The sequence below is a fragment of the Rhinolophus sinicus genome, linkage group LG11, assembly GCF_036562045.2.
Source record: "Rhinolophus sinicus isolate RSC01 linkage group LG11, ASM3656204v1, whole genome shotgun sequence".
Taxonomy (NCBI): Eukaryota; Metazoa; Chordata; class Mammalia; order Chiroptera; family Rhinolophidae; genus Rhinolophus; species Rhinolophus sinicus.
Window position 1 is genome coordinate 14,238,896 of NC_133760.1, and position 23,585 is coordinate 14,262,480.

Below are 23,585 nucleotides of genomic sequence, written 5' to 3' on the forward strand. Positions count from 1 at the left end.
TGCCTCCACTCTGGTCCAACGTCCATCACCTCCTACCTGGACTGGACTATTGCAGCAGTCTCCTTACTGGTCTCCCAGTGCTTTCTTCATAAGCCCCATAGCCTGTGCCTCACGCAACAGCCAAGGGGATCTTGTTAACTAACACCCAAGTGAAATTTCATCCCTCCTCTGAACAAAATCTTTCCTTGGCTCCCACCTCACACAAAATAGCAAGAGCCCACATGGCTGTATACAATGTGACCCCCATATTCTCCCCCTCTGCTCTGCACCACAATCCCACCACTTCCACCTGGGCTTCTTGCTGTTCCTCTAACATGCCTGGCAGATTGTCACTTTCGGCACTTGCTGTTCCCCCTGCCTGGAATCCTCTTTTCTCAGATGTCCACGTGGCTCTCTCCCTCACCTCCTGTAAGTCTTGTCTTAAGTGTCATCTCAGCGATGCCCTCCTGTTGAAAACTACACTCTCAGAAATCCTGATCCCACGTTCCCTGCTCTATTTTTTTCCTCTTTAGCACGTCCCGTCTTCTAACATACTATATAATTAATTTATATTTATGGCTTATCTCTCTCCACTAGAATATAAGCACCATGAGACCAAGGATTTTATCTGTCTTGGTTACAGACATGTCCTTAGTGTCTTGAAGACAGTTTGGTACATACTAATAAGACATTCCCTAATTGATGAAGGAACTCAGGAATATCAGGTCCCTAGGAGATGGGGGCCCATGTTGGTGAGAGTAAAAATCTGGAGCTTTGAGAATTTGAGGGTGCTGGGTACCTGGAGTGGAGGGTGCTGGGGAGCCATAAGAGCACTTGGGGAACTCCTGAGTGGCAGGGTGAGCTCCCAAGACGTGTGGAGGGGCGTATGGCGCATCACAGCTCATGCCTCATGCACTTGCTGAGCTTTCCGTATAGTCGCTCCTTTAGCCCTCACTACAGCCCTGTGAGCTAGGTCTTTTCATCATCCCGATTTCACAGATGAAGAAACTGAGATCCAGAGAAGTTAACTAATTTGGCCAACGTCATACAGATAACAAGTGGCCAAGATTGGTCTCAAACCCAGGTCAATTGGATCCAGAGTCCATTATCTTTCCATAGGGGTGCTGAGAGGTGACTTAGTACATCCATAACCTCCATCAGTTTGATTAAATATAGTCTAGCCCCCACAACCTTCCAACCAGGGCAATGCCCCTAAATCTTGTCTGAGGGAAAATTTGGGGCATGCCAGTGGCTGCGTGTGGTCCTAGGATATGTCCAAAGCTCAGAAAATGTGCAGGTTCCAGATGACACTTCCGTGAGCTGGACTCTGTTCCAAGTGCTTTCCATATGCTAACCCATTCTCACCCCACAAACACATGATAAGAGATCCACAGTCCCCAAATGCAAAAGTGGTCTGAAGACTGAAAAGTGTGTGTGTTTGATATTAAAACTTATTGGCAGCAAAAGCTGACCTGCACTTACGTGGGGTCGCTTAAAATCTTGATTTATTCAACTGAATGTGAATATTCAGACATTTCACTGCAGAGATATTAAAATTTGTGATTATGTAATACCCACTGGGAGTACATATGGCATTCGCATGGTATGGCCATTTGAAATTCCCAAAACTGGGGGCCGGCCCGGTGGCTCAGGCAGTTAGAGCTCCATGCTCCTAACTCCGAAGGCTGCCGGTTCGATTCCCACATGGGCCAGTGGGCTCTCAACCACACGGTTGCCAGTTCAATTCCTCGAGTCCCACAAGGGATGGTGGGCTCTGCCCCCTGCAACTAAGATTGAACACGGCACCTTGAGCTGAGCTGCCTCCCGGATGGCTCAGTTGGTTGGAGCCTGTCCTCTCAACCACATGGTTGCCGGTTCGACTCCCGCAAGGGATGGTGGGCTGTGCCCCCTGCAACTAGCAACGGCAACTGGACCTGGAGCTGAGCTGCGCCCTCCGCAACTAAGACTGAAAGAACAACAACTTGAAGCTGAACAGAACCCCCCACAACTAAGATTGAAAGGACAACAATTTGACCATTGTTCCCCAATAAAGTCCTGTTCCCCTAAAAAAAAAAAAAAAAAAAAGAAATTCCCAAAACTGGAATGCACAGGGCCTCAATCATGTTAGATAAGAGACTGTGGACCTGTATGTTGCCTCCATTTTAGAGATGATGAAAAAGAGAGACAGAGAAGGACGGAGTTTCCCAGGGTTTCATACACTATTATTTTTACCCAGACAAAGCAAAACTCATGCTTGACAGCAGTGACAGTGACCCCAGCCAGCATGGGCTGGCTACCTCCAGGGCGGGAGACCATAGCTGGAAAGCATGGAGGCCCAAGGGCAATGGTTCACCATGTAGGTGCAGCCTCCGGGCCTGGGGAAAGAGTAGCCATAAAAAGTGCAGGTGTATGGGAGCCTGGAGGCCCAGCAGGTACCCTCTGTGAGGCCTCACTGCCCCTTACTAGCAATAGGCACTGTCTCTGATTTGTCCACAGATACCATTTTGGACCCACACACAGTTTCAAGATCTGGTTTCGTCACAGCCTGGCTAATCACTGCTACCACCTGGAGCCCTGGCTTGGTTACTGAAACCATTTCTGACCCAGATCCAGACAGTGTCTTAGATTTGGAATCTGGATCAGCTATGGGCAAGGGCAGGGGGACAGGTGCGTGCTGGTTCAACCACAGCTACAGATTCATGCCGGGGTTCATTCACAGCCCCTTGTGCAAGCCCTGGGTCAGCTTTAGGTGTGCTCTCTGATCCTGGTTTGGCCATTGCCTTGGTTTTAGAGCTGGAGATAGACACGGTTTTGGAGTCCTCCAGAGATATCATCTTGGAACTGGATGGTCTTAGGTCCAGATGTGGCTTGGGTGTTGGGTACACACCTAGGCTTGTGCTTCACAAGATGACATGTGGTCCCACTGGAGCATGCATGGTTCTTACCAGAGACTGACAACTGGAATGGCATCATCAGAGAAGACTCCAGGAGGGGATGGATTCCATGAGAGGGTTTGGATACTCCTCAGTCAGACTATCTGGAGATGAAATAAGGAGAGGATGAAAGAGAATTAGATCCTAACATTTAGTCTCATTCCTGACCTGCCTCCACATCCAAGCCCTCCCTGGTTCCTGACATTGGAGACTCAACATTCAGAATCTATCAGCATTCCCAATATAAAACAAAGTGGGCCCATATCAGCAGAAAGAGAAGAGTGGGCTGTGGAACAATACAGAAATGATTGCGCTGGCTTGGTGTAGAATCGGGCTTTGATGAGCTGGAGAGCACAGGCTCCATCTAAAGACAGCTATGTCAACTATTTACGAATCTCTGTGCCAATAAGTGCAAACACATCTGTATGTCGATTTTGGCTGGTGAGGACTTCCAGCTTTCCACATTAAGCAGACTTAACAGTAGTGTGTGTGTGTGTGTGTGTGTGTGTGTGTCTGTGTGTGTGTGTGTGTGTACCTGTTCTTTGTGGGGAATTGGAGATATATTATACCCTAATTTCCAGGGAGGGGAGTTATTTTTTCATAGCTGTTAGTGCATGAAGTCAGCCATCTACAAAGTAACTAGGGCATTGCATATTTTCCATTAAGATACAAAATACAGAGCTTTGATGTGGATTAGAATGTGAGCTAAAGTGTCAGCTCCCTGGGGTAGGAATGTTGTTTATGTTGTTCATTGTTGCATCTCCAGTGCCTGGAACAGGTCTGGCCTGAGGTAAATATTAAGAAAAGATTATGGAAAAAAAGCAAATATTTACTGCATGCCACTGTTCTATTCACTCATTTTAAACAATGCCACAACAACCTTATGATGTTGTTGGTATTATTATCCACATTTTACAGAGGAGAAAATAGAGGGTTAGAGAGGTGAAGTGATTTGCCCAAGATCACACAGCTTACAGTAGGGTTTTAGTTCAGACCTCATGACTCCGGAGTCAAACTCTGAATGATTGTGAATAAATGAACAGAAGTCCATGTCTTCATTTCCAAGACACCTTAGCTTCCCTCTGAGTATCCCCTTGCTTATCTCTTGTCTCCTGCTGTTTTTCAGGACTGGAAAAGATTGGGTGGGAGCCTCCTAATTCCAGGGTTACGGGCAAATCCTGAGTCCCATAGTGTAATATATTTAGAACCATGGTCAGCGTCCAGCTACACTGAGTCTGCAGCTGCCACCTGCTCAGTGTGTAGCTTTGGGCAGTGATTTCTTGCCTTCAACCTTCAACTGCTTTCTCTATAAAATGGGGATAATACAAAGACCTGCCTCCAGGGTGGCTATTAGGAATACATTGTATAATGTACATACATTATATATAAAAGCACTTACCACTCAGCTCATAAGTCAGGGCTATTTATAAGTCCTGTGAGGCAGTACAGACAAAAAAAGGTGGTTAAAAACTTGTGCTCTGGAAGCACAAGTTCCAATCCTGGCTCTGCCACTTTCTAGCTGAAAGAATTTGGCAAAAGGGAGGCCGGCTGGCTCAGTTGATTGGAGCGCGAGCTCTCAAAAACATGGTTGACAGTTCAATTCCCGCATGGGATGGTGGGCTGCGCCCCCTGCAACTAAGATTGGAAACAGCGACTGAACTTGGAGCTGAGCTGCACACTACACAACTAGATTGAAGGACAACGACTTGGAGCTGATGGGCCCTGGAGAAACACACTGTTCCCCAATATTCCCCAATTAAAAATTAAAAAGAAAAGAAAAGGATTTGAGCTCTGGCCCTTCCCCCATTCCCACTCCAGGAAAAAAGGAATTACTACAATCTTATTGTAGAGTCTACCTCAAAGGCTAGCAGAAAGGTTAAGCACTCAATACTATTATTATTTAATCCCTTCTCCCCACCCTATTGTTCACATTTTACACTGTAATAAATAAAAAAAGCATGTGACCTTCTTTAATAACTACATCTCTTAGTCCAGCACCTGGCATATGAAGTGGCACATATTTAACAAATCATTATTATTATATTATTACTATTATATAATTATTATTATTACTGTTATTCATTACACAAATATTTACTGAGTGCTGGGCACTGTCATAGGTGCTGGCAATTCAACAGTGAACAAAACATTTTTGTAAAAATCTGATGTCCTGGAGCTATTTGGGGTGATGGGAATGTTCTATAATTTGATCGAGGTGTTGTTCCACAGTATGTATATACATGTAAAAATACATCAGGCTGGACACTTACAAATTGTACAATTAAACTGTGTATCTTAAAACTTACTTAAAAATTTAAAAAATTTTGCCCTCGGGGTACTAGTGCGTAGCAGAGAAAGAGAGTAAGTATATGGAAAGTGATGTGTGCTGTGAAAACAAAAGCAGGGGAGGGCTAGAGATTGTAGGTGCTGAGGGACTGCAGTTTTAAATTAGTCAGTCAGCTTGGCCTCAGTGAGAAGGTGACATTTGAGCAAAGAGTTGAAGGAGGCCAGGGAGTGACCCATGAGGATACCATGGGGACTGCCAGTGCAAATGCCCTGGAGTATAAAGTAAGGTGGTTGGAAAATAGAGTGAGGGAAGGGCAAGAGGGAGAGGAGATGAGATCAGAGAGGTAATGACAACAGATCATATGGGACCTCAAAACACTGAACGGATTTGGCTTTTGCTGGGAGTGAGGTGCAATCATTGCATGGGCAGATTTTGAGTGGAGGAAGAACATGACTTGCATTTTTAAACTCTCTCCCGCTGCTCTGTGATCAATCGAATGTGTTGCCCTACCCCTGACCCCAGGAATCCCATCACCTGCCAACCTCTCTTGAGCCCCAGGGCTGCTTACTCGCCATCTTCGGCTGTCGCGTGGTGTGGGTCACAAAGCCAGCTCCGTAGGTGGTGCCGAAGTGGATCACGCCCCATCCCCCCCTTCCGCGCCTCTCCAGGCGGTGCACGGCGCCACGCCCACTCCTCGGCCCAGAGACCACCTCGGTCCAGGCGAAGCCGTGAGCCAGGGTCTGGCTTTTGCCAGAATGTTGCCGATGATGCGGCTTGAGCCGGAGGGAATGAGGCGTCAGTGCAGGTCCGACCGCAGCCGCGGGTCCGGGAGCACCGGGGTGGGCTCGCACGCCAGCGCCGCCACGTCGGAAAAGTCGGGCTGTGCGGTGAGCGCGAAGTTGTGGCTGAACGCGCCCACCAAGGGCAGGTCGGCAAAGTAGAGATGGTAGGGCCGAGAAGCGCATCACCAGCGGGAGCATGGGGTCCACCGCCAAGCGCAGCACGCGCCAGGGCTCAGAGCCTGCGCCTTTTCAGTGTTGGCCCAGTCCCCCAAAAGCAGGCTGCTCAGGCCCCAGCCGCCACGTACACAGGTCTGCCGGAGCAAACTGGGGCACCGCATAGACGTGGTCCCAGGAACCCTAGGGTAGCAGTTGTTCGGCTATGTGGCCACAGGCCTGGTCTCCCGCTTGCGGGCTACTGTGGCAAGCCAGCAGTACAACGGAATAAATGGGCACGATGCAGGTGCCGGACAAGTCTTCTGTGCTTGGCACCTACAGCGCCTGGAAGGGGGCTCAAGGTACAGGAGGAGTGGCTGGCGGGCAGCGTGCTCGATGCTGAGGCCACCACAGCAAACTCGTGTGCCGTTCCTGGGCCTGCAGTGACGGTGTCACCACCACAGAGCAACTACCCAGCAGGTGGCTCGGAAGTGCTTGCTCCGTGTCCAGGAAGGCACACCCACGCACGTGCATCGCTGTCAGTGGTGGTAGCAACGCGAACAGCAGGAAGTTGGGCTTCTCCCCGTCCCCCCTTCTCTAAGAAAGCTGTGAGGATGAGGTGACTGCCCTGGAAACCCACAAATGCAGCCACCGGGCCTAAGGGAACCAGGAGGAGAGAAGGGAGTCAGCATAATCAGGTGGGTTTGAAGCCAAATACATCCAGTTCTAATCCTGACTGCCAGTCTCTAGCCACGTGAACGTGGGCAAGGTACCTAACTTCTTTGGTCTGCAGTCGTCTCATCTGTAAAAGAGGATGTTAGCACACCCTTCACAGAGCTATGAGAGGATTAGATGAGATAATATATATAAAGGCCGTGGAAAAATGTCTAGTATATAAAAATTAGCTTAAAATAAAGTCACTTCCTTTGCACCATCTGTCCCAGCGCCCTTCCCACAACCAGTGTGGCCAATCCCCTGCCCCAGAGTCTGCCCAAATAGTCCCTTGTCTCAGCTAGCCAGGGCCCTGTCCCAAGAAGCTCCTGTGGCCAATCCCCTGCCACAGATCCCCGCCTGGCAGCCCCCCAACCCCAGCCAGCACAACCAGTCCAGATCCAGACCAGCTCACTGGTCTTCTGTGTTCCCCACAGATCACTAAGGAACTCAAGGCACAGCAGGGCAAGTGTGAGGACAGCCATGGCTGGTGAGGGGTACGTAGACAATGGCTCATCAGTATATCTCTTCTGCTAGTCTGTCCTCCAGCCCTCCCCCTGCAGGACCAGAGGGGAGCACAAGGAGAAGCCCAGAGAAGGGCTCAGCCTCAGAGCCCAGGGAAAAAGACAAGACTGGGAGTCTCGCCTGCCAGGAGCTGGGCTGAGGCCAGGCACCTTGTGGGGGCATTTGTAGTCCCAGATGCCCGGGCCTGGCCCTCAGTACTCTCCCTGGGTCAGCACACGGATGTCCCCATTAGCACTGACCCCAGCCTGACGTGGTGCCATTGATTATAATGAGGTCTAATTATGTGAACGATATAGGAAGAAGGGGCAGGTGGAGAGACAGAGAAGGAAGGGGGAGGGACAGAGAAGAAGGGAGAGACAGTTAGGAAGGGGAAAGACAGAGATGAGCAGAGACACTAAAAGAGAGAGAGGAAAAATACAAAAAAATACAAGCCAGATGGAGAGATGGGTGTGGGGAGAAGGACAGGCAGGGTAAGGAATGGAGAGAAACAGAGAGAGTGGGGGAGAGATATAAAGATGAAAAGAGAGACAAGAAAGAATTCTTCAGAGGAGGGCCTTTGGGTGTGGAGGACATGGTTATGTTGGGGGGGGGAAGGGTTCAAGTTTGAGACAGAAAATTACGAATTAGGATATCAAAAGGGGCAAGGCAAGAATACCATGGTTCCATTCATATACTTGAACATGTGCTATTATTTCTCATAAAAACAAAAAAAGAATCCCATCGTTCCTAAGAAAAGAGGGGCAGCCTCCTGAGCCTGCTGAGGAGGGAGAGGCTTCAGGCTTGAACCTTTGAGCTACTGGGGAAGTGAGGGCGAGAAGCCAGGACTCCTGGATTCTGAGAAAGGAGGGGAATGGAGAATGGACTTCTGTGTCTGAGGGAGGAGGGGGCTGGGGGCCTGAACGCCTAGGTTGGGGAAGTGACTGGAGGCAGAGGCAGGAGGGGATATCATTTGACAGATGTGGGGGTCTGGAGGATCTGGGGTGGAGCTCCTCAAGGGAAGACAATGGCTTCCACATCACTCCCATCCTCCCAGAACAGCCTGAGCTGGAGAACAATGGAGCTTCACCTTACATGGAGGATCCAGGAGAAGGACAAGGCTGGTTCCAGACAGGGAGAGGCAAGGGACCTCGGATAGTTCCCAGGCCCCTCCTCCCCTAGGTCCTAGGAGCCTGTACCCCTAGCCGTCTTCTCCCCAGAACCCTTGTCTTTGGTAGAGGGAGTAGCGGAGAATTCAAGAAGGAACCCACTTTCTTTCAATAGCGTCATTTCTCACCTGCTTAAGATCCTCCCCAGGCTCTTCATCACAAGCAGAGGAGACAGGGAAGGCTCCATCAAGACCAAAGGAAACAATGTGAGGGCAGGTCTGGGAGTATTAAAGTGTGAGCCTTTCAGCGAGCAGTCATTTCCTTCCAGGTGGAGGTGGGGAACATATATGCCAGAGACAGAGCTGGGAGAGGGAGGGCAAGACCTGCAAGGCCAGGAACCCTGGATAACTAAGGAGGGTTCTATGCAGAGTAGGGTCACGTTTGGTTTTAGGGAAATTCCCTGGGCCAGAGCTGGGGGTGGGGGTGGGGGGACTGAGGCCTGGAGCCCAGAGGGAGGAGATGCAGGGTCCCAGGCAGGGAGGTCAGAGCTAGGACAGGATGGGGCCAGAGAAGGGAGGAAGGGCAGATGGGAGGCACACTCAGGAGGCTGAGAGGGGTTGCCCTGAGACAGAACCGGGAAGAGGGGCAGGTTTAGGAAGAAGCTAAGGCCAGTGTGGGATACAGTGGGTGTGAGAGGCCTGAGGGGTTAGGAGAGGGGCCAGTGCTGGTGAGAGATGTAGAGTCATCAGCAGAGAAGGAAAACAGAGGCGGCGGGGCATGTAGGGAGGGTGATGCCCCAAAAGGTGAATGGAGAAGCAGGAAGGGGGTTGGTTCCCAGCCCTGGGGCTACAGCATTGAGGGCTGTGGACGAAGAGGAGGTTCCCAAAGAACTGATATTTTATCCAGAGGAATGGGGACAAGGGTTCCACAGAGTTGAAGCCAGAATATACCCAGAATAAAGTGCTTTGAAGTCTCACATTTATACTCTAAATTCTTGCCAATTTTGCATTCATCTCGATTAGTCTATCCATGTGAGTTCTCATATAAAAAGATTTTCAAGTACTTACCAGTGATACCCTATAACCTACCCCTGTGCACCCTCTCCCACCCTCAATAGTGAAACTCTTCACGTGAAAAGGAAGCTATGGGTTCATCCTGTGGCTTTGGGGTCTCCCCAGCCAGTCTCCTGGTGTCACCACGCATTCAAGGCTCTTCATAAGCCTGCCCACAGCAGCCAGACACTCCCAACCCCCTCAGGCAACTGAACCCTTCACCCCAACCTGTTCTTTGCCATGTGCCCCCAGCCCCCCCCCCACCCTAGCCAGACGGATCTTTCTAAAGTCCGAACCTGACCCTGTCCCTCCTCATGGCGCCCCAGTGCCTTTGGCATGGAGTCCCAGCTCCTCAGCCTGGTAGCTGGCACCTGCCCACTTGATGAGCTCACCTGTCACCCACCCCCTTCTCCCACGCTGTGCTCCAGCTACACAGAACTCTGACCAGCTCTTCAAGCGCACAATCCTCTCTCCTCCTTTCTTGTCTTTTGCACACGATGTTCTGTCTCCTTGAAGACCCTCTCTTCTCCTGGCTCTCTTTATATATCCTTCAATTAGCAATAATTGCACCATGGATAAACCTCATTGGCTACGATACTGCCCCTGCGCAAAGCTTGTATGTCCGTCAAGTGTGCAGGGCCCAGTGCAAAACGAAAATGTGGAGTCCCTTGTTCAAAAATCATTAAGAATTTCACAATAGTGACAGCAAGGCATTCAACAAAGCACAGGGTCCTCCTAAAAGTGGGCTGTGTGGCTGCACAGGTCATACTGCCATGAAACTGGCCCTGCCTTCAGGAAATCTTAGACCCTTTCCACTTCCCATCCCAGACTCAGGTAGGAGCCCCTTCTGGACTCCCAAAGTCCCTTTGGCTTAAATAGGCCCTAATCACTCACTTGGGCTTCCCCCATCCCAGCCCTTACCACTCTGGGCTGCCATTGTTTGGTGAGTATCTATATCCTCCATGGGCCTGGAGCTCTGTAAGGGCAAGGTCTGGGGCTGTGTGGGTCACCAGCATCACTCTACACAGGTCAGGGCAACACCAAGCATGGATACATATCCTTGCTTTTGTGAGGCATGAAAAGGCACAGGCACCAGGGAAGGAGCCATGCCCAGTTTCAGCCCATTGGGAAGACCCCTTCATCTGATTCTCCCACATATATGCCCATGTAAAGAGCTGTAAAAGCCTGGCATGAGCTGAGGCCTTGCCAGGGATCCCAGGTATGCCCCGACACTTGGCCTGTCAGATTAGCCACACTCAGACACGTGGGTTGGATCAGGCAACACACAGACAGGACAGAGTCCTGGTGTCAGGACCAGTCACTTAAAAAAAATGCTCCAGGAACTTGGTCCTTTGTACCAGGAAAGCTGGTCTCAAAAATGTGCAGGGCATTCTCAAAGCCAGACAGGGGAGGGGCAGTGGAAGGAGTAGTACTCACTGAGCTCAGGGTACTGGTGGACTCAGCTGGGTAGTGTTGGACAAGCTACATTTTAACTTTAAATTCTAGATATGTGTGATCATTTGTCCACAGTCGTATTATTTCTGCATGGGGGTGGGAGATAGGCCAGGCATCCTGTGGGGAAGGCAGTGGGGGGCCGTGTTAGAGGGACCAGTCTGCCCCTACATAACTCTTCCTACCCTCCCTGCTTCCAAACATGTAATAAGCTACCACTAGGTGTGTGTCCCCCTTCTGGGCCTGCATTTTCTTTGTCCATATCCCCCCTGATCAGCCACAGCCTCTGTCTTGCTGAGCCCCGGTCCACTGTTTGCCTGGTACTTGAACCTAGAAAAGGTCAGTAATTCCTATGCTACAGAGAGGTCAGCTCCCCTATTTAAGGGATGGATCCTTGGATATCAGATATCCAAGGCCCCACAGCTCTTCATCCCCAGTCTCTCTGCAATTTTGCCTGAGAACTGGGTAGTTTGACAGGGGCCCACACCTTCCTCTCCATCCCCTATGGAGGCCTCTAGTGAGGTGGTCTCAAATCTCTTTCCCATCCATCCACTCAGGCTCCAACCTGAGTACGGTCAGCTTTCTGCCTGGACCATTGCAGTGGCCTCCTTCCTGGTCTCCTTGCTTCACTTTTGTCCCTCACGTGCAAACCCACTATTGCAGCTTCTTTAGGATCAGGTAGCACAGCTCGCCTCACTGCTTGAAACCCTCCAATGGCTTCTCATAGCACTTAGAATAAAATCCAGACTTATCCCAGCAGCCTACAGGGGCCTGCATCAAGAATAAAATCCAGACTTATCCCAGCAGCCTACAGGGGCCTGCATCACCTGCCCCCTTATCACTCTCCAGCATCAACACGGCATCACTTCCTTTCCTTCATCCCACTGCAGCTCCCTGGTCTCTTTCAGTACCTTTTACTCACCATGCGTCCATCAGCCCCTGGACCTCAGTACATGCTGTTCTATTCGCATGAAATGCCCTTTCCTCCCCCTGCATAGTTAACTCCAACCTCAGCATCCTTCAGATCTCAGCTGGGGCATCACTTTCTCCAGGAAGCCTCCCTCAACCTCTCTTCCTGGGTCAGATCCCCTGGTTACAGGCTCTCACAGTTCCATGTATCTTTCCTATATGGCCCCGCTTGTCACCACAGATGCTTCACACTTGTGTGATTATTTAGCACTTGTTCCCCACCAAATGGTGAGGGATGTGAGAGCAGGACCGGCCTGTAACTGTTCATTATCGAGTACCCAGCACGTAGCACAAGTAGGCACTCAATAAATTAGTATTTTAAAAATGAGGGTGAGAAACGTGCGCTCTGGCTCCCCCTCATGGCAGCAACCAGTATTCGGTAAGTGGCTGGAGGTATCCAAACCTCTCCCTCCCTAGGCCCTTTCCCCAGGATCCCTCACTGTCTCTGATGGCCTCTCCTGACCTCAGCCACCAGAGAGAGAACCTCATGATGCTGCTGGGGGACTTGGGAGTACGACCAGGTCCCTGGGACTCAGGTTGTTCCTGTGGCTAATATAGGATCATTTCCAAGGCCTTTGCCCACCAAGAAAGCTGCAACAGAATCTAGGATGTTATCCCATGAAGACAAGTCATGTACACCACATCATGAGAACAGCCACTCAAGTCTTGGGCCCTCTTCACCATGCTCCTCATACCAGATCAGTCCAGAGAAAAATGACAGGACCCAAATTCCCTTTGCATACCTGCCTCTGGGCCCACTACAAGTAGCCTGAGGTCAAGGAGCATTATTCCTCTTACTGCTCATCCCATTCCTGGATCTTCAGTGAGGCCCTTTTCCAAGACCCAGGGTTTGGTCGTCCAAACCTCCGGGTGTCTGAGGGTGGCCTAGGGCAGTCCAACACAGAGTGAGGACGAGCCCTGGAAAGACAGGGGACAGAAAGGCCCAGATCCACCTGAACCAGGCTCTAGGCCCATAGAATCGCAGGTCTTACTCCCTATCCACACTTTCTGAGCTCCTACTCTCAAATCAGCTGAGTCTGGCACCTGTCCTACTGGACTCCTCACTGTTCTCACTGCAGTCTTGATATCATTAAACACAATAATCACTTGGTTCTGAGTTGTCTGGTTTGCTTCACTCTGTTCCTCCATCTGCTGTTCCTGCTTAGTCTTTGTTTTTTAGTCTAGGTTTTGCTTTGTCCCCTAAACATGGAAAGTCCCAGAGGCCATCTCACCACGCTGGTGGCCTCAGTCTCCCCATCACTGCTGACAGAGCCCTCATTTCTGTCCCCAGCCTCTGCCTCAGACCAGGAGTCCTGACACCTTCTGGCTGCCACCCCCTGGATGTCCTCTGGGCCCCCCACATCCACCAAGTCCCACACTGGCCTCAGCATCTTCCCCAAATCTGCCCCTTCTCCCTGGTTCTGCATTAGAGCAGCACCACTGTCCCCTCCCCAGCCAGAGCCCTGGGCCTTGTCCCTCCCCCATGGTCTTTCAGCTCCATAACCCATTCACTCAGCTTCCTGAAATGCCTCTCCCACCTAACCCCAACTGCTTTCCCCAGCCCTGCCCTGGTCTAGCCTTGTCCTTACCCACCCAGGTCCCTACTCGGACTTCCCCCAAGCTCCCTGTTTCAGTCTTCCCCTCTGGTTTACCCTTCTCATGACAGCTAGAAGGATTTTCCTAAAACCCAAAACTGACCCTGTCCTCCCCTGCATAGAATTCTCCATGGCTCCCAATACTAACAATCCAGAGTCTGAGCTCCTCAGCCTGGAGATCCTGGATCCTGCTCACCCATCCTGCCTCACCTCTACCACAGGACCCCAGTGCCTGGCACTTACTAAATACTTGCTTATGCTGTGCCCTCTGCCTGGAACACCTTTCCCTCTGCTCTTTGCCCAATGATCCCCTCCAGGTGTCATTCTCAGGTCACATGTCTCCTCCAGGAAGCCCTCCCTGACCACACCCTAGGCTGGGTCAGACTCCTTTTCTGGACTCCCACAGTCTCCCAGGCTTCCCTCATCACCACATCTCTGCTCACTCTGAGCTACCACCATCTGAGGTCAGGGCTTGGGGCTGTCTGGTCACAGTATCACCCAGCATAGGGCATGCCCAGAGATGATGCTCGAGGAATGTTTGTTGACTAATTGGATGACCATCCTCAGCCTCATCCAGGGACCTCAGATAGAACTAGGCAGGTCTCTCACCAGAGGAGGCACGCCCAGCTCCAGACCCTTGCATGATCCCAACCCCCACAGACAGAGACAAGGGCAAGGGCCCAGGCCCAAGCTTAGAAAAATAGGACTTTCTTGTTGTGCCCCAGTGCCCCTGACACCCTCCCCATAAGTTTTAAAAACCGTGAACAATTTGGTGAGTCTGAGGCCAGGTCCCACAGCGTGCCTGGGTCCTGCCACCCCTTGGGCCAGAAGGACCATAGAGGTGGGCGCAAGGCTAGGGTCCCGTGGGTTCGTGACTGGGCCCCCAGGGCTCACAGTCCAGCTGGACCACGGTGTGGGCCCTGGGTGCAGCGGGCTCAGGGGCAGGCAGGGCTGGCGTGGCGCCGTTGGTCTGGGAGCAAACACTGCTGACGGGCGCAGATGCCTTGGCCTTGCCTGGGGGCTGGCCGCCGTGCACCTTGTAGCGCATGAGCAGAACGAAGATGAAGACCAGTACCGAAGCCACAATGACACCACCCAGCGCGATGATCATGGTGCCGCCCAGGAAGGGTGCGTGCGGGGCCCCACAAGGCCGCAGTGCTGGCTCGGTGGAGAAGCGGGCACAGCCCACTGGCCGCGTGGCTGTCAGCCCTGTGGCGCCATCTTCGTACACTGCTAACACACACAGATCGTAGGTGCGTCCTGACACCAGGTCCGTCAACAGGAAGGAGCGGCTGTCAGCTGGGATCATCCTGGAGAGACAGGCAGGTCGGGGTCAGGTCTCCAGTTGCCCAGCACCCACCCTGCACTCTGTCCCCACCCTCCAGTCTAGAGGATGTCCCCCAGTCCAGCTGCCTCATTTCACTCTGATTTCTGAATTCCCTCTAACTACTGTTCGAATTCCCTTTGGACTAATACCTAGTCAGTGGCCTGTTAGCCAATTTTACCTGAGCCCACTGTCTCACTTTCCTGTCGCATTCTACTCAAATTCCCCAGTTTGATCTCCCTCTATGCTCAATGCTCAAATTCCCTCTAGTGCCACTGCCCCCTTCCCCTCTGCTCTGCTGCCTAGTGTCACTCTAGCTCCACTGCCCAGTTTCTCTGTGGCCCACCACTTGAGTTGTCCCCGTCCTATTTCATTTTATACCCAGCTGCCTGATTTTCATCCTGCACTGCCACCCAATTTCCCACCAGGCTGCAGCCCAAGTTCCCTCTAGCTTTGCTGCCCAATTCTGTTCCACCCCACTGCCTGATTTCATTCTGATCCCCCTCACCCACTTTCCCACCAGTCCACCACCTGAGTTCCCTCTAGCCCGGCTGCCAAACATCTCTCCAGCTCACCGCCCAATTTTGTTCTAACCCTGTCTGACCTCCCTCTAACACAATGCCCATTTCCCTCTAGCCCCCCATTCAATTTCCCTCTAATTCCACCTCCCAGTCTCCCTCTGTGCCTTCTGTTCCCATCTGACTTTCCTCCAGCCTGTGCCTGATTTCCGTTTTCCTCTAGTGTACAGCTAGATTCTCTCTAATCTCACCGCCTGCTCCCTCCACACTGCTCGTGCCTGATTTCCTTTTAACCTGCCAATGAACATCCCTCTTCGCCTGCTGCCTTATTATTACTGTACCTATAACCTGCTTTCCAGTGAGTCCTATCATTTAATACCATTTTCATTAAACTGATGTGCCTCAGTCACCACTGATTTCATTTTCTCCCTGTTGCCTTATTTCTTTCCAGCTCTGCTTCCTGATTCCCTTTTATCTCTGTTGCCTGGTTTCTCTTTATGCATTTCCTTTTATCCTTAGCACCCAATTCCACTATATTTCCTTTTGTATCAGAGCATTCTGTTGGAGATTTAACTTGTTTTTATAATCTGTTTTATTCTTAAACTGCTTTAATAAAGGAGGTACAGGAAACTCCGTGATTGTCTGTGGGAGGGTAAGTATCTAGGAAAGCATTCGTCCTATCCCCTGCCAGGCATGGTGGACAAGACTTGTGTGATTTTCAGGTGTGGGCCCTCCATGGAATCGATGGAATATTGCCTGTGAAAGGGAGTAGAATGAGCTCATTGGATTTCCAGGACTGAAAAGGAAATCAAGTGACGATTCCTTGGGGTATGCGCCCCTGAGGAGGGAAAGGAGACACAAGTGCTAGGTTTACAAGGCGCAGACCCCAGGCTTAGGGAGGCCCAGTCCTCTGTAGCCAGGCCTTGCTGACTGCACCCTTGGCCCAGCCTGGCAGTGAGAACAGGGAGCCATCCACAGCTGTCCATGCAAGGCTGGACTTGGATGAGAGGTGTCAGCAACACCCAGGTCACAGCCACCACTACTGACCACATGTGGCCACAGCAGACATTCTAAGTACTCTCCAGCTCAGGGGCAGAAGTTGTACTGACCCACCTCTTGAAGAATGTAAGCCCCAGGTTTTGTGTTTGCAACAATAGAAGATAGAGGGGAATCTCCAACAGTGGCAAACTGAACATTCCTGTTCACCTAGCAGGTGGAGCTTGAACTAGGTTTAATTTGCTTTAGAGTGTCAAAAACCGAGCTGTCACCATATAAGAACTCCAAACATGTGGAGCAGTTCACACTACCCAAACCCAAAGCCAAGTCTCTATTTAAGCTCCTCCTTCATTTTGCTTTTGACCTCTGGCCTGAGTTCCTCTGCAGCAGGGCTGCCTCATTTCATTTTTCCCATGATCCCCACACCTTCCTGCTCAATCTCCATTTCTTCCTGCAGTCTGGCGTGTATCTAGCCCTGTCATCTGGATACACCTGGTTTCTCTTTACCTTGTCTACTTAAATTTGTTTGTATCTCTCCAAACTTACCTCCCAACTAACTTTTTACTCTTCTGATCTGGTTACTTTTTACTTGTGCTGCCTTATTTCTTTTTACCACTGCTGACAGATTTCTTTTACTTTTGCTATGTGATTTCCTTTGTGACCTTGTAGCCTCATTTCTCAGCTCTGCCGCCTGGGTATCGGTAAGCATATCTTTAACCCTCCCTCCACCCCACTTCCCCACTCACGCTGCCCACTTCCTGGACACTGCACCTGTAGACGAGGATGTCATCGGCTGAGCTGTTGTACTGGATCTGGTACATGCGAATGCCTGGGATAGGCCGCTGATCTGGCCACTGGATGAGAGCAGCTGTGGCCCCATGCTCAGTTACTTGGACACCACGGTCGGTAGGGAGCCCAGTATCAGCTGCCTTGGCAGAGGCGGAGGCAGAGGCGGCAGAGGGCGGGGTGAGGGCATCAGGATCTCCATCCCGTGGAGGGTCACAGCTGGTGCTGTTGGCTAGCTGGGGGGGTGGGGGGGGACCCACGGTTAACTCAACAGCAGCCGTGGCCTCACCAGCTGCATTGGCTGCAATGCAGGTGAAGATGCCGCCATCACCCGGCTCGGTAACCAGCAGCTCCAGCGTCCCATTAGGGAAGGCGCGAGCACGGCTTGAGTTGCCCAGTAGTCGGCCCTGGGGTGACACCCAACGCACACGGGGCTCAGGGTCCCCCACTGCCCGGCAGCGCAGGGCAGCTGGCCGACCTGCAGGCACTGCCAGGGGTGGCGAGCGGTGAGTCACCACGGGGGGCTCACACACAAACTCTTCCTCACCCACAGCCCAGAAGTAGCGGCCACCCAGAGCAGGCGGGGAGGCACAGGCTTCGAGGTCATCCTCCCGCGCCAGCCGCCGCAGCCACACCAGCTCGCAGTTGCAGTGCAGAGGGTTCCCACCGAAGGCCAGCACCAGGGCAGAGGCGGGTGAGCCGCGGGGCCTGGCTAGCAGTGGTAGGCGGGAGAAGAGTGGGTCAGGCGGGATGGTGGTCAGGCGGTTGGAGGTCATGTCCAGCCGTGCCAACTTGTGCAGACGGGAAAAGGCGCCGGCAGGCACAGAAGCCAGCAGGTTGTGGTCAAGGCCCAATGTATTGACGTTGCCCAGGCGACCCAAAGCCTCCCACGGCAGCTGTTCCAGGTTGTTGTAGGAGAGGTCGAGGTCCTCCAGTGTCTCAGCACAGTCATCCAGGGCACCAGCTGCCAGGGCTGCCAGCTGGTTGTTGCTCAGGATGAGATGGCGCAAATTGACTAGGCCACGCAGCTGACCCTCGCCCAGCGAGGTCAGCCGGTTGCCATCTAGGTGCAGGGCGCGCAGGGCGCGAAGGTCAGCGAAGGCACCGGCTGCCACATGCCGGATGGTATTACGTGACAAGCTCAGATGCAGCAGGCCCGTCATGTTGGCCAGGTCGCGGCGGCGCACAGCCGCAATAAAGTTGTCTGCCAGGCGCAGCTCAGCTGCCCGGCGGTCCAGTGAGGGTGGCACGAACAGAAGACCTGCGCCCGGGCACAGCACACTTAGGGGCAGTGACTGTGTCTGGCAGCGGCAGCGGCGGGGACACGGGGCGATGGCTGGCTGGGGTGGAGATGAGGCGGGGGCCAGCGGTAGCAGGCAAAGGAGCAGCGGGAAGACGGCCATCGCGGGCAGGGGCGGCCTACAGGGAAGAAGGGAGGTATTAGGGCAGGCTGAGGTCAGAAGAAGAGTACCAGAGGGGGCTGGGGTGATCCAAGACCAGGAAAGAAGGTCACAGTGGGATGGGAGCAGAAGAGTTGGATAAAGATGGTCAGAGAGGAGAGGTCAGACATATCATAAGCCAGAGAAGATGGTCAAAGATTCAGAGAGATGTGTCATGGGAGGACAGATGGAATAAAATGAACAAAGATTGTCAGAGGGAAGGGAGGTGGTTAGAAATGGTCAGAGTCAGAGAATGGGAGGGTTGGTCAGGGTGGGTAGAAGGTAAGCCAGAGGGCTTTAGAAATGGTCACAGAGAGATGGTCAAGGATGGCTAAAGAGAGAAGAGGTGGTCAGGGTGGCAGGAGTGATTAGAAGTAGTCAGACATGACCAGAGAAGAGAGGTGGTTAGAGATGATCGAGAACATGAGCAGTGGACAAAGAGAGGGGAAGTGGTCAGGGGCGGTCAGATCCAGGAGAGATGGTCAAGGATGGTCAGAAATGGTCAAAAGCCAGACAGGTGGTCAGAGAGGAAAGGAGACCTGGGTAGGGTGAAGGGTGTGGAGAGAGGTCATCAGAGGAAAGGCAGACAGGGATGTTAGATATGATCAGAGAGACAGAGAGAAGTAGTTAATAAAGGCCGGAGATGGTTGGATAGTCATCAGCTGGCAGTTAAGGCCAGGGGTGGGAGGACAGCAAGAGAGACGGTGAAAGATGGTCAGAGAGGAAAGGCAGACAGAGGAAGCCAGAGAGGAGAGATGGACCAAAGTGCCTGGAGAGAAGAGTGGTAGAGATGTCAAATATGGTCAGAGACAGTCACAGGTCAAGTCAGGACTGGACAAGGGCAAGAGAGCTGGTGAAATATGATCAGAGTGTGGCACAGCAGACACAGATGTCAAAGGTGGTCACTGAGTGAAGTAGTAGACAGAGGTAGCCGGAGAGAAGATCTGTGAACAGGTCTGCTAGAGATGACCAAAGACAGAAGAGGTGGACAGAGATGGTCACTGAAAGAAGTGGCCAGAAGTGGCCAGAGAGAAGAACAGTGGACAAAAGTGTGAAAGATGGTCAGAGAAAGGAGAGGTGGAAAAAGGAGACGGGAGAGAAGAGTGGTGGACGGGAAAGGCAGCTGGAGATGGTCAAACAAGACAGATGGTGGGAAGAAGTTAGAGGACGGACTAGGGGTGGGTCAGAGACCTGGAGATGCCCCCAACTGGAGAAGAAGCGATCAGAGAGGGACAGAGCTGGCCAAATGTCCAGAGAATGTCTGAGGCAGTGAAGGAGCTGGAGGCAGACACATGGGTGGGGGTGTCTGCTTCCAGGGAAAACCCCAAGGGTACCCGGGGGTACCTCACCTACCTCCACCCCCAGCCACAAAGCTCCTCCCCAGTCCCTTCCCACAATGGGCCTTACCTGAGCTGGAAGCCGCCCCAGGGAGCAGAGTCCTCAGGCTCCAAGGGGGTCTGGGGTCAGGGCTCTGGAGGGGGACCTGGTCATGTCTTCCTTGTCCCCAAGGCCTCTATACAGGGATTATCGTGTCTCAGCTATGTGGTTGCAGTCTCCAGACCTTGGTACTTAGCGTACTAGATCCCCAAATATTGGGCTTCTAGGATCCAGTTTTAGAGACCCAGGTACCACTTTGGGTTGTTCATAATTAGGGTTGCCCAGCTCCAGTCTTGTGATGCTAAACAGCCAAATAGAGAGTTTAGGTTCTAAGTTCCAAGCCCAGTCCTGGGATCCAATACTGGGTGCTGGGTTCAGATATTGGGGTGCTAAGTCAAGTTTTGGAGGTCTCTAGTCCCAAATTTCAGCATTCAGGTTTGCAGCAAGGACTTCAGGCCAGAACTCAGGTTTAGGCCCCTTGGAATGCCAGGGTTCAGATCTTGGAATCTGAGGCCTAAATCTCAGGGTTCAGGTCCCAAATAATGGGTTCCAGGGAATAGACAAGGGAATTCCATCCCAGATTTCAAGGTCCCAGGCACAGAATTCAAAGTTCAGCTCCAGATTTGGTGTTTTACATGCCAAATTTTGAGGTTCAGGCTCCACATCTTGGGGTTCAGGCTCCAAATATTGGGGTCCCAGGAATTGATGTTGAGATTCCAGCCCCAAATATTGGTGTTCAGGCTCCAGGTCTTGGGGTCCCAGCCCCAGACAAGGATCCCAGGCTCGGGTTTCCAGATCTCTGGATCCAATCTCCGGGTGTAGGACCCCGATGTCGGGGTGCCGGCTCTGGATCTGGGGCGGCGGCGTCCCGGCTTGCTTCCCAGGCTGCGGGGGAGACCGGACTGGAGGAAAGGGGTCTGCTGCGGTGTGGGGATGGGGGGCGGCCAGGCAGCCCCGGGGCCGGGGTGGGGCGAGGCCTGGGCGCGAACAGACGGACAGACAGGGACACGCAGTGAGGGGCACCGCAGCGCAGGCGGGGGCGCAGGGGGGAGGGGCCGCTCTCAGAGACCCCTCCCCCGCCGGGGCCGGGGCGGGGGCCGGGCGGGGGCCAGGCAGGCAAGCCGGGTCCTGGTGCTCCCGCGGCCTCTTCGCCGGGAACCTAGGGCCGCGCGCGCGCCCGTGCTTAAAGGCGCAGGCCCCGCGCGCCCCCGTGCTTAAAGGTGTAGGCAGCACTCCCGCTCTCAAAAGGCGCGTCCCCAGCCCCCCTCCCAGGGAGTCGCCCTGACGCTGATTGGGAACGAGAATCCTTGGATACAGAAAGAGACAGAGATAGAGCCAGAGATAAAAAAGATGGGCCGACTTCGATTGATGGACGGAGAGGAGTAGAATGAGAGAGACAATGACAGAGAAAGACACAGACATATTCAAGGAGAGATGGAGATACACAGAGACAGTGAGAGACCAGACACAAGGACAAGTCAGAGACAGACGAAGACAAAAACATAGAGAAATTGAGAGACATAGTGGGTAGAGAGAGAGAGAGAGAGAGAGAGACTGAAGTGGGGCAACTCAGGTGTGAGGATGGGTGTGTGTATATGTGTATATGTGTGTTTGTGTGTCCAGTTCTCATGCACAGCCTTGAATGTGGCCCTCCATCCCAGAACCCTTCCCCTCGCCCCAGCCTGTCTCTTTCCATCCTGCTGTCTCAGCACCACCTCCCTGGATGTCCTTTCCACAGATGGAGCTGCCTTACCTGGACCCTTCCCTCTTTCAGGCCAGAGGGAATACTCTGTTCCTTCCCAAGACTCCTTGCCCTGGCTGCAAGGGGAAAACTTGGTTCCAAGATCTTGTGCCCTCTGGAATTAAAGCTAGATATCAAGACACACTGACTAGATATCCCATGGAGAAAGGAGAAGTTAGGAAATGGGACAGAGGCAGGGGGCTTGCCAGGATGACCCAGAGAAGTGTGTCCACTAACTTCTCCTGTCCCCTACTCACATCCACTGTCCCCACAGAAGACCCTACTGAATTGTACCAATACATGACTTACCATGAGTGATATCTGCCTATCCTGATGCTTGTGAGAAGATAGGAGAGGGGAGGGTATAGGGTCCCACATGTCTCCTGGTTGATGGTGTCACAGAAAGAGGGATGTAGGCAGTGGCCTACAAGCCTGGTCTGGGAACTTGGTTATAGCAACATGGTCCTGATCTTTTGGAAGCCCTGGTCCAAAGGGAACACAGCCTTGGCCTGTAGTCATGGCTCTACCCTGCGGGAACCTGGATGGTCACAAACCACCCCTGGGATCCCACACCTGAATGGAGGAGTAAAACAACCTTGTTGGGGGCAGGAACATCCACCCTGGCGTTCCTAACTCTGCTGAGGGTTTCAAAACAGACTTTTGACCTCTTCCACTTATGTGTATTGAAAAATTGCAGCTAAAATTAGCTCAGCTCTAAGGCCTGCCTTTCCGGATCATTAGCAAAGTTCATCAGTGCTCCTGGCCTCCACAGTGGATACTGGTTAGGCAGACACTCAGAAAAAAGGATGCAGAAGTTACAGAGATGCTACAGAAGTGGTGGAGGTGGGAGAGGAAGAAGGAAACACCTGAAGATAATAATCCCACAGGCAGACTGGGATTGGAATTCAGTGGAACTAGCTGATTTGGGGGTGATCCCAGGTAATGGGCAAAGGAGGGGGCAGAGTGAGGCAGATGAGGAAGAAAATGAACAAAAAGTGCAGATGAGGTTATCTCTCTGGGCAACTAGGGCTCAGTTCTGCTGGAGAACATTAAGGAAGCTTGTAGAACATATCAGAATTGTCATTCCCCCTGCCCGCCACCCCCTTACCCCCTGCAAAGTTCAGAGAGGCTGGGGCATTTATCCTTCCATTCTTATCCCCTTGGGTGATGATTGTCCCTTTGGAGGGAGGGGCTGGTACTGAGAGCCATCTAAGATCTAAGGCAGGAGATAGCGGAGGGTTGCCTGTGTGAGCTACATCTGTGGTCCTCACACATTAGCCGTATTAGGATCACCTGGAGGACTTGCTAACTATAGTCCTCCAGGCCCCCATCCCAGACTTTCTGATTCAGTAGGTCTCAGGTGGGGCCCAAACATTTACATTTCTAACAAGTTCCCAAGTTTTGTTAATGCTACCTCCCCAAGGACCACACTTTGAGAACCACTGGGTTAAACAAGGGACATCTGTAATGTGCATGGAACTGTCCACCACAGCTATGCCCAAACCTGATGGATTGAGAGGATTAGCACCCCAAGTGTATGCCAAAGAGACCAACGTATTTAGATACATAAAGAGGGGTTCGGAAACAGAGACAGGCAGAGGTAAAGATGCTAGTTCAGCATTTACTATAGATTTCTGGGTATGGTTGTGTGCTAGATGACACTGCAGAAAAATAGTGACAGAGACAGTACCAGGTCCTGCTTTCACTGAGCTCATGTTCCAAAAAGGGAGGAAAGACACATCTCCAGACAGCTCAGAGTATTCAAGGCTCTGATGGGGGAAGCAGAGGGGTGTGGAGCCCCAGAAGTAGAGTCCAACTCCTCTCTCCCCCAGAGAGGCTTCCTAGAAGTGGGAACCTTTATGCTGAGACCTGAATGATAAG

At 52.2% G+C, this 23,585-nt stretch overlaps 1 protein-coding gene, 1 long non-coding RNA gene and 1 pseudogene across 3 annotated transcripts; all 3 read right to left on the bottom strand.

Moving 5' to 3' along the window:
* Positions 1-1,462: 1,462 nt before the first annotated feature.
* LOC109457221 (uncharacterized) lies at positions 1,463-9,772 on the bottom strand. Of its 2 annotated transcripts, XR_012490487.1 has the most exons (3): positions 5,768-9,763; positions 4,312-4,547; positions 1,463-3,016 (listed from the first exon to the last, which is right to left on the bottom strand). It is a non-coding gene; the product is annotated as an uncharacterized LOC109457221 (long non-coding RNA). The 2 variants fall into 2 exon arrangements; XR_002138979.2 differs by lacking the exon at positions 4,312-4,547 and having other exon boundaries at positions 5,768-9,772.
* Positions 9,773-10,045: 273 nt separating this feature from the next.
* LOC141567747 (U4 spliceosomal RNA) lies at positions 10,046-10,122 on the bottom strand (annotated as a pseudogene).
* Positions 10,123-14,215: 4,093 nt separating this feature from the next.
* LRFN3 (leucine rich repeat and fibronectin type III domain containing 3) lies at positions 14,216-21,140 on the bottom strand. The gene is made up of 3 exons (XM_019749963.2): positions 19,994-21,140; positions 17,133-18,566; positions 14,216-14,833 (listed from the first exon to the last, which is right to left on the bottom strand). Exons 2-3 carry the CDS (start codon positions 18,548-18,550, stop codon positions 14,377-14,379), a joined length of 1,875 nt encoding a protein of 624 aa, XP_019605522.1. The 5' UTR covers positions 18,551-18,566; positions 19,994-21,140; the 3' UTR covers positions 14,216-14,376.
* Between the last annotated feature and the right edge of the window lie 2,445 nt (positions 21,141-23,585).

What these genes read in the sequence shown, in the direction of transcription:
- LRFN3 (XM_019749963.2), bottom strand. Translation starts at nt 18,550, where the DNA reads ATGGCCGTCTTCCCGCTGCTCCTTTGCCTGCTACCGCTGGCCCCCGCC. An exon ending in GATGACATCCTCGTCTACAG is followed by an intron (nt 14,834 to 17,132) that starts GTGCAGTGTCCA and finishes CTGTCTCTCCAG; the next exon opens with GATGATCCCAGCTGACAGCC.